This window comes from Strongylocentrotus purpuratus, unplaced genomic scaffold, assembly GCF_000002235.5.
Source record: "Strongylocentrotus purpuratus isolate Spur 01 unplaced genomic scaffold, Spur_5.0 spur5_scaffold_8, whole genome shotgun sequence".
NCBI classification, from domain to species: domain Eukaryota; kingdom Metazoa; phylum Echinodermata; class Echinoidea; order Camarodonta; family Strongylocentrotidae; genus Strongylocentrotus; species Strongylocentrotus purpuratus.
In genome coordinates, this window is record NW_022145614.1 from 28,180,945 (window position 1) to 28,192,053 (window position 11,109).

At 36.6% G+C, this 11,109-nt stretch overlaps 1 protein-coding gene across 1 annotated transcript; it reads right to left on the reverse strand.

Annotated features, from left to right (window-relative positions):
- Positions 1-7,444: 7,444 nt before the first annotated feature.
- On the reverse strand, positions 7,445-10,207 carry LOC115920429 (tripartite motif-containing protein 54-like). The gene has a single exon (XM_030976248.1). The coding sequence runs from the start codon at positions 10,191-10,193 to the stop codon at positions 8,451-8,453; it is 1,743 nt and encodes a 580-aa protein (XP_030832108.1). The 5' UTR covers positions 10,194-10,207; the 3' UTR covers positions 7,445-8,450.
- Positions 10,208-11,109: the final 902 nt, after the last annotated feature.

Here is an 11,109-nt window from a genome sequence, read left to right on the forward strand (position 1 = left end):
CTTCTGTTGGAAGAGCTCCTGCTGGAGGTCAGTGATCTTATTCTGGCTCCTGGTCCAGATCCCCCCAATACTGTCTGAGAGGGCGTCCGTCTTCTCAGGGCGGACCACGCCCATCAGCTTTGCGATGTTCTGATTGGTTGAAGAAAACAAAATTAAATATCAGAATAGTTTTTGTTTTCACGGCATGATTTGAAAGAATATCACATTTCCGAATTAAGCATATTTGATCAAAGACATTGTATAACTTATAGAGCAAAGACAAAGGGCCAGTCCTAAATAATGTCGTGAATGCACTTCGGTAACAAAGAAAAGGAAAAACAAAATCACATGTTGCCACAGACAAGCAGTATAATCAATTTTATTAAATGTCATACTTATGCCTTTTCACCATGTTTACAACAATGAAAACAATTCAATTTCACCTAAATAGAAGAATTAATGACACTAAGTACTTTTAAATTGTTATTAGTAATTTTGTTTTTATTTCATCACCTGCAAAGCTTGGGATGCCTCTCGACTATCCTCCTGCTTCTCCTGCAACGCCTTCTGAAGGTCATTGAACTTTGACTGCTGGTCTGTCCATCTGACCATGATGTCATCGAATTCGCTAGACTCGGTGACAGGCGTTTTCACACCGAGAAAGGCTGCCAGCTCCTGTTTAATAATATCACAGAATTAAAGTTATGTATTAGGTTATTCATCGATCTACTCTGAGATTTAATTGACTTGTAGTGACCCGCACACTGGACGAGCCATTTTTTCTCAATCATCGCGGTTAGAAAATAACAAACTGGCCTTAATTTACGAATTGGCTTCAAATAAGTAAGCTAGAGCAGGGCTCTTGGAAATTGATTGAACATTTGGTGCGTATCCTTTGGGTACGAATTGAAACCCTATAGTTTCTAAAGTTTTTGTAGTTGCTGATAATAATGATGCATACATTGCACATGAACGGACTTAAAGATCCCTAGTGTTAGCAGGAATACTAACAACAAGCAAATAGTTATGATGATAATGACATACAGACCCACTAATATAATTTAGATTCTGTTATGAAACCGACCAGCTAATCTCACCTTGACTTGTGTGTTCTTTAAGTCCAGAGCTCCAGTCACCTCCCTCAGTTGATTCTGTCTCTGGCGCCATCGTTGATCAAGGTTCGTAATGATCATCAGGATATCGTCGGATGAGGCGATGTCGATATCGAGCCCGATGTCGCGAGCGAAGGTCTGGAATTTTGTTTAGGATGGTAAAAATTAGGATTGAGAAAATTGATAGTAGCAGTAAAAACCCGAGAAGGAAGATAAGGTAGTGATGAATGGATATCATACGAAAGTCAGGAAAAAAAGGTAGGAGGCAAAATTGAAGAATTGTACTAACAAAAAGGGGCATCGAATGTTACGGAGAGGGCGGGGGTGTGTCGCGCTCCCTGTAATCGTCATAAGCAATATATTGAAGAAGAAAAAGAGGTCAGTATACATTATATGGAGAAGAAGAATATGAAAGGAAAAGGAAAAGGAAAAGTAGAAGAAGGATAAGACTAAGACGAAAGAAATTATGAAAATAAAAAGAAGAGAAGAACAGATGAACTGAGAAGAGAAGAATGAGGGTCGAGACATACCCTGAGTTTGTTGACAAGTGTGTCGTATTGGTTGGCCAGATCATGATGGGATTCTTGCTGAAGATGCCACGCCCCTTCCAGGCGTGTCATCATGACGTCAGCATTAGTTAAGGCACGGTGATCACCCATCTCGATAACAAGTGCCTGTACCATACCGCAATAAGAAAAATCAAAATTATGATGACGTTTATCTTTAAGAGTTGTGTTTATTTCCTCTCTTCTTAGTATCTCTTCAAGTTCTCGTGCAGGTCTTCGTTCCTCCAATTCAACAAATTTAATACAATTAAGAACAAAGAGGAGTTGGGGTGACAGAGCTTTTATAGCTGCTGCACCCCGGTTATGGAACTCCCTACCCCATTCAATCAAAATGTCAGCTAATCAAAATTTGTTCAAAAAAAACTTGAAAACTTATAAGACGTAGTGTATTTCACAATCTGATGTAATTAACGTTGTTTAATTATATTTAATTATGTTAAATTATTTTTGTTCTCTGTAACTTCTCATGTACTTTCTTAAGTTTAATGTATTTACTAGGCGCATTGAGCATCTCGTGGGGTGGATATGTGCGCATTATAAATGATGTTGATATTGTTATTATTATTATTATTATTATTATTATTATTATTATTATTATTATAACTTTGTAAATGTTTTAAAGAATTTGAAAACGCTTCACATTCTTCTTATCTTTCGATCTCTCTCCCTCTCTCCCATCTCTTACGAATGTTATCATTCAAGCTTCCCACCTCCGTCTCCCCCACCCCCTCAGAACTCTCGTTGCAACCATTTATAACCAGTTACATATTGGTAGAAATATTTTCAAATACATCAAGCAAACTGAAATTGTAGAGAGAGTCCCAAGATACCTTGATTCGATGTTCGATACTGTATGCTTGATCCACATCCTCTACCTTCTCTGGAACGGGTCGAGATTTCAGGGGGTCGTTCACAACCGTCTTGAGAATGATGTGATCAAGTGTCTTCTGTAAAGCAATAGGAGTCAATGATATATTTCTCATTATGAGCTGTGTTTTGGAGGCTTTAAGATTAATTTGTTTTAATGGTAATTATGCAAAAGGCAATCTTCTAAACTTTCATGACATTTTAGAAATACTAATTACCAAGATAGAATACAAAGTGAGAGAAACATTAATCTTAATAATTGAAATGTATAAACCTGATAAATTAAACTTACCTTTGTTCCATTCTTGGATTCGTTGATGTTGTTTCGACTGAGAATGGGACGGTTAGAAGAGTTTCTAAACCTCCCACGGACGAAGCGAAGAAATCCACACATTCTATAAAATTAAAAACAAGGTTTATCTAATTATGTATTGATTAATAATAACAATTAATCTATTACATTAGTTATTCAAATATCTATATTATTTATGTATTTATTAATTGATTGATTTGCTTATTCAGTCATTTGATTAATGATTTATGGACTCATTCTTCATGCATTCATTTATTAATAAATTGATTCATTTATTATTCCGGTATTTCCTTACTTTTGCATTTCTTTTTTAACTGTTATTTCTGTATAGGCCTATCTATCTATATATCCATTTATTTATTCATCTATCTATCGACTTATCTATCTATCTATCTATCTCTTTAGTCCTTCATCTATTTCATCTATTATTGATTGACTAATGTATCTATTAAGCCAATTAGTTTTTTCTTTGTTTATACAAATAGAATAAAAGTGATCTTCGTGTTAAGTTTCAATGTAAGAAAATGACACCTTTTTGTACACTTTTCTCAAGATGGTTGTTTTCCCAGGTCTCGTTGATGTCTTTCTCTCTCTCTCTCTCATTATCTTTTGGGTATATTTTTTGTTATAATCATTTCTTAATTTCCCTTCTGTGGCTGTTTTTTTTCTACCTTTCTACTCATTTTATACATATCAACCTACTATACCCAAGTTTTCACCTTCTTCTTTATCACATTAATACTCTCTGTAATGCAGTAATTCCGTTCTTCTTTTTCTCCTGAGTTTTATTAACATTTCTAGTCTTTATTCTCCTTCTTCTTCTTCTTCCTCTTCTTCTTATTCTCCTTCTTCTCCTTCATCATCATCATCATCATCATCATCATCATCTTCATCACCATCGCCATCATCATCTTCTTCTTCTTTTTTTCTGTCTTCTTCTTCATCGTTCGTTCGTGTCTCCTTAGATCAAGATTGTCATAAACTTCATAAACTCTTGTTATCCTTTTCTTGGCTTACACAGTATGCATTTAAACCTACGAAGTTGCTTGTTTCATTAAATCTTGTAACTTTTATCTCTCTCTCTCTCTCTCTCTCTCTCTCTCTAAAACTGGTTAAAAAGATCAATATAGAATGTTCTTACCTGATTAAGTTTTATTTTCGTCAGAAGTGTTTAAAAATACTCTAAAAGTTGAGAAAATTCAGAAGAATTTCTGCGCACCTTTGTCTAGTTCGGCATATGAACAGAGTATGTTGATAAATGTAACTCGTCTCCATGCCACACAGCGTCTGTACGCGAATGAGCTGGTGATGACGTAAATTATCTTGGAAAGAATAACTTTCAACCAATCAGCAGGCAGGGTTTACTCTCATTTCGTGCGCAATCACTTGAGACGCCATCAAGTCTGATGAATATTCAGTAGGTTCGTTAATGCGCACGCGCACTTTAAACGCGTGTCTCCTTACGTAATAATAGGGCATTTCTCATGCGCGACCTCCCTCTTCTGTCAGCCCCCTCCCCCAATCCCATCCTGTATGGAAGCAGGAGACCGTCAAAAACATGGATATACGTCGTGTCGTAATTCGAATTGCCACACTACCTAAATAATTACGTCGTGTCGTAATTCGAATTGCCACACTACCTAAATAATTACGTCGTGTGGTAATTCGAATTGCCACACTACCTAAATAATTACGTCGTGTGGCAATTCGAATTACCACACGACGTATATCTATGTTTTTGACGGTCTCCTGCTTCCATAATCCTGATCTCTCTCTCTGCTTCTCTCTCCTCTTTTGCTTCATCCCAACTCTCCTCCTCCCGCGGCAAGTTTTGTTTTCTTTCATATTTAGCCTTTCACTTTTTACGTCCCCCAAAGGGCTAAACGCTATTCATATCTAGAAAATAGAACATTAAATTGTTATGGTTTTCTCTTGTTTGACAGTCCCGTGGTGACAGATTATTTGATCAGCATCCTCTCTCTTCTTTATTCTTGTCCACCATTGGTTCTCCCCCATCCTCTCTCTCTCTCTCTCTCTCTCTCTTTCTCTCCCTCTCTCTCTCCCTCTCTCTCTCCCTTTCTCTCTCCTTCACCCGCCACAAGTTTAGAAAGATAAACTAACCCTGCCTTTCCCCTCTCCCGCCCGCTCTGTATATTTCCTATCCCCCCTCTCTAAAACTAAATGATAATAAAACATCGCTCGATATACTAATAAATTGGCACAAACTCCACGAATGTACTACTGCAAGATGATGTGTATGATTGTGCATAAATTATATTCTTGTATTGAAGACAAATGAATTATTAATGAAATTTCAGTTGCCAAAAGGTTGTCAGCTTACACACGCAAACACTGTTGTGATCATAAGCCATCGCTCGTTCAGTACTTTCACTTCAGTTTTCAACCAATAACTAACCTAGCACAATGAGACAAAAGCAACAATCTTATTTTCGCCACTTTATTATATTTTTTTTGTCGGTACTACATACACACAATCAGGAAACTTGATAGAGTTATGTTTTCAATTTGGTATATATATATACAATACATGTAGCTTTCGATTTTCAAGTAAAAGTGTACTATACATCAGTTCGTTTTAAAAAGACAATAAAACAATAATGAAATGTAATTATTTGCAGCATTACCATTCTTCTGTTATAATTAGTGTATTCATCATCGCCAAGATAGAACCACGAGTGACACAAAATACATGTATTATATCGCATACAGTCTGTTGAGAGCAAGAATGGCATTCTCTCGTGTGTCACATGGTAACTCTAAGTAATTGCACCTACATGCCATTTACCATTTTAGTCCAGCAATACCCTCACTTTAATCCGAATTTAACCATACTTATACACCATTTCACTTCATTTCATTTCTTTACTTTGTCCATGTAGGATAATTGCTTATATTTACATTAACAATCTTGCTTCAACATATGAACATAGGAACAACATGTAGTATGGTTCATTATTTTGCTGACTTGGTTTACAACCCTTCTCAGCTTTTGTTTGTCACTTTGCTTTGCATTATTAAACCAGATAATGGGATCAAAATTAATGTGAAAGTACTCTGAATGATTGACATGCAGTCCAAACTGTAAATAAAGACAATAAGTTTTGATATTTCAACAAAGAAATATAATCAAGACCCACTACAATAATATGTAAATTTAATAAACAGTTCACCTTTAATATGTTTACACTTCAAATAACATCGTAATTAGATTCTCAACTAAAGACTTGCAAGTCTTGTTGTATGTCTTACTCCTTCTCTCCTTCCTTGACTTTCTTGAACTTGGTCCTGTAATTGATCTATATTAATCCCCCACACTTCTCTAGGTTTCCTTTTCATGTCTTACATAATATAACTGAATTCACTGCAGGGATTAGGCCCTAAACTGATTGAGCTATAATATCCCACAATAAATCACTCACACAGGTAATTATTTTCAACCATGGCGTATAGTTTTCTCCCAGTACCTCTTTAGCTTGGCACATTAATTATACCTCTTATGAGAAAAACAAACACACTCTCGATATTATAGTTCAATGTTATAGTTCAATAATATAGTTCAATAATATATGATATATAGTTATATATGATATATAGTTATATGGTATTATAGTTCAATGTTCATTAAGATGTTCAACCTAGTAGTTCACTTCGCATCCTATGCTCGTTTAACCTGTACAAAGCTGAAGTAGATACACATATCAATATCCAAAAATATTGTACCTTCTTTGTACAATTTCTTTTCACCCGATAGTCAGTTTTTGTTTCATTTAAAGGAAACCACAAATGTTCTACATTATTTTTGTCGTTTAAAAAAAAGAAAAAGAAAATGACAAACATCATTTTAAAAATAACATTCAAGTCTACTCTGTTCTATAGCACCTCGTAGAAAAAGCACATATGACTCTCTTGAAATATGTAACATAATTTGAATGGAACATGATAAATGTAATAATTTCATCATAATAATAATTATGCTTCTATAGCGCAATATCTAATGCAGAGAGGATACCGGTATAGTGCAACGATGGAGAAAAAATTATGTATAGATCCACACTAAATCATCGGTATCTATTTCACTGTCATATTTAATCTATTTACCTTGCTACGGACAGAGGACGAGTATTTATTTTTTATCCGTTTCGGTAACTATTTTTATATAAACATATATATACCCAATAATTCAACGCTAATCATTTAGTTGATTGTATTAGGATTTAAATGTAAACTATGAACAAATAAAATGGCACTCTTAAATCTTGTACCTTTTGTCAACAGATCCCTCGCCATTCTTTCTCTCTCTCTTCTTTGTCTTGTTCCCTCAGCTTGTCCCTTTTCATTAATCATTTTCTGTCTTCATAATTGAAAACATTTGTTTATGTTTATAATAAATTTGAGTTGCACGGTCAAACAATTCTTCTTCATTTCTAATCTTAATTTATGTTCCTTGTCAATTTGTGTGAATGTATTGCATTCTTTTATATAATTGTGAACAATGCTAATCTGTAAATTTTGAATGTATTAGTCTTTGGACTGATTAAAAAGGAATTTTCTTTCAATAAACCTAGCCGTATGAATGAATGAATAAATATGCATTAGCAAAGAGAGATAGAGGAAGTTACGGGAATCAGGGAATGTACAGAGTAAGGAACGTTTTTACGCACAGATACAGTAAACAATTATGGATAATTATATAAAAATAGACGATGTCCTATTATAAAAATGTCCTTGGAACAAACAAAAAAGAAGGAAGAAACAACCATAGAATTACGCCATCACCACTATTACCAATACGTGAATTAAGTAAACAAACTTGAACAAATTGTATCTCTATAATACCTTGCATATTTTACAACAAACGTTTTTGATTACATTGTAATATTTTGAGAACAAGAACAATAATCTGCTTACTTTGCCACTGCATGAACACATAGCATTTGAAGGAGGCAGCTGCTCATCCTCCAAAGTAGCGGGAATGCATGATGACTGTGTATTATATGTACAATGTATGCTTTCAGTCGATTAGAAGGTGTGCTACCCCTCCCCTCGTCTTTGATTTTGATTATCTACCTACATTTGTCTGTAAAATAACAGCCATTCGCAAAAATGAGCGCAACGCCTTGATACTTCATAAGCGTAAACGTTATATAATCTACTGTCGACATTTCAAATGAAATCGGTTAATAGTATGATAGCATTATAATAGAGTGGAGTCAAGGCCAGCTATTTGATTTAAATCACATTTCGGCACAGACTTACAATTAAGGCAGGGGCACTGAAAGGACTGCATCCGGGAGTTTTAAAGTTCTGACATTCGATGAACCATCATCTCATAATTAACCGGGTAAAGAGGTGCCCCATATATCCTAATTTTTGGGCAGCAAGGTACTCAAATATCCTCCTATTCAGACAACGAGGTGCCTGCATATATATTTTTTATCTGGTGTATGTTGGTGACTATTATGAGCTGTGACAACGGAGACCAGGCAAGAGTAGATAATATTTATATGGTGAATTTATTCAATTTGACCGAATCACAATCTAAAATGGTAGAGTTTTGTATCCACGTTTCATCTGCAATACTGAAATTTATTCCTATGTCTCATGGAAGATGTAAAGCATATTATTAGTGCAGAAAGCAATCTCTCCCGTCTTGAATGCTTGCAAACAGCAATTAAGTGTTACGATTATCTTGAAATCAGTGAGAATGTGTTTGACGTATTTGAGCTCTTTGGTGTACCGAACGATGCTCAGCAGACCATGACGTCGCTTAACCCATGCAATGATAACTGAATCATCCTGACACACAGCAAGGTAAGGTTCACTACCATCTTTGCTGATGCTATGAATGCTAGCACCAGACACATCGTTGATTACTTGTATATGATACTGATAGCTGATAATACATATACTCATAACAACAATCGCTTGACTGGATGACATCGCAAAAATCTGCAATGGTGCAAGTCTGTTACACGATATCTCTCTAATTGCCTCCCCCCCTTCTGGCCTAAATACCTGTATTTTACGGCATCTACCGTAACCTATGAAGATGAGCCCATCCTTGCCTACACTGAGACTGCCATGTTCACCTTTCCAAACATCCTCTGTCTCAAATGATACATCAAGCTTTTTACAAAACCGTGTATACAAGGAAATTGTGCTATTGGTGTCGCGTATGACGTATCCCAAATCAGGCATGAATTGTAAGGAACTAATTTTAACAGATTTCAGAACGGTATCTTGTATGATGCCATCAGAAGAATATATGACTATTCCTCCCTCGCGACAACCAACAGCTATCTCATTGTTTGGTGATATTACCATCTCGCGCATGCTTTTTCCAGCAGGCAGTGGAGCTTCCGTGCGCAGAACCAATTCAGACTTCTTTTGTCTTACATGTAGCTGGCCCAACTGGAGTCCATCTGATCCCTGACTCCTGAAGCCAATTCTTTCACCTTCCTCAGCAGTTTTTCTGGGTAGCTCCTCATCTGGCCCAATCTGATTTAGAAGCTCTTCCAGCTGTTGACACATCGCTTTATGTGAGGTCAGAGCCTCTGTCTGGAGAGGAAAATTAAGACCATTCTTAACCAAGTCCAGAACCTTCTTCATCTGGTCTATCTGCTTACAAATCGACTTCTCCACGTCTCCCAATGAAGTCTTAAGTTTCCCTAGCTTGTGCCCAATTTCATTTTTCAACACCGTCTTTCTTTCCTTCAATTTCTCAACTGATTCCTCAAAAGTTGCATCTATTTCATTATTGAGTTGTTCCTGTATGTCATGCATTCTTTTACGCTGGTCTTCAACAAAAGTGAAATACTTGTCAACGTTGCGTATCGTTGCATCCGCTTTAGATGCAAGTTTCTCGACGTGATTCTTTTGCTCAGTTTCATGTTCGTCTGCTTCCAGGATAGTGTGAGCATCCTTTGCATGATCTAATATGCCACACTTGAAGCAGACATACTTGTTACAGTTGAGACAAAAACATTCTTCATCGTAGTTCGGATGTTTTCGACATTTGTTCCATTTTCTTTGCAATGATTTGTTTCCTGCTTGATTACAGTTGGTAACAAAGACCTGGCGCTGGGTCTCCACATCTTCAACAAGTGATCTGACTGTTATGTTTGATTGTAGTCTACCCACGTCTCCACCAGGAAGCGAAGTCTCCTCCCTGCACGTAGGACACAACAGCTTTCCACGAGACTCCAGGAGAGTCTCAAGACAACCCTTGCAGAAGGTATGGGAGCAGGTCAGATTCTTGGGTTCCTTGAAGAAGCTCAGGCAGATAGGACACTCAAGGTTCTTATGGACAGTCTGCTTTAAGGAAGTAGCCATCATTGACAACTCTAGCACATGACCTGCGGAAGAGAAGGAAAAAAATGGTGAATTAATCGGCCAACACAATCAAAAGTGTGAAATATTTTGAAATACTTAGCCGGCTATTATTGCACTAAAAAGTGTTTAATTAACATAATGCAATATTCCATGATTAATATACGGCCTACCCGGTACAACATTATGAAATTACTTTACGCTTCTTCTTTAGCACTTACCTTACGAAGAAGCTCTATAGACGAGTATGCTTTTTAATAAGACTTTAGAGGCGAATAATTTCATTTAGCAATGCAGTTGTATGAGTGTGCTTTTTTTTAATCGAGTGGGAATTTCCATTTTCCCACTAACATTCATAACAGGACGTATTTTTTTTAACCTTTGCACTTGTGATCCTTCCGCTTCACGGTACCGTTCACCCGCGCACATCTCAGCAATCCCTCTCGTTATTACAAGTTAAGCACACTTTTTGTTCTAGTTTCACTGGTACAATGGTGGAGGAGAAAGCTAATTATTCAATTTAATCGTACTTGAATGTGCACTGGTGCACAGGTGAAGGAATGATTAAGGAGTTTTTTAAATTATTATTTCACTCACTGGCGTACTGAGGGGGGGGGGCAACAACGTCGTTTATTTCTAATTCGATACTAATTGTTTATAGTCAGGGCTGTTAGGGCTATATAGGGGTCGTTTGGTGCAGATTCTTCTAAAAGCACCAAATTTGGCCCAGAGGTAGCTTATACCATACTATTACGATTTCTGCCGGGCGCCAAGAAGGGCGCCCTCTGTGACCGCCATATTGGTCAAATCCAAAATGGCCGCCATCTGAGTTAAAGGTCAAGCGTAGTTTCAAAAGGAAAAGGGCTAGTATTATAACAATTTATATATTTCTGGGGTTTGGGGGGTCAGATAATCTGAATAT

Excerpts from the sequence above, each read along its gene's own strand:
- LOC115920429 (XM_030976248.1), bottom strand. The coding sequence starts at position 10,193 with ATGATGGCTACTTCCTTAAAGCAGACTGTCCATAAGAACCTTGAGTGT.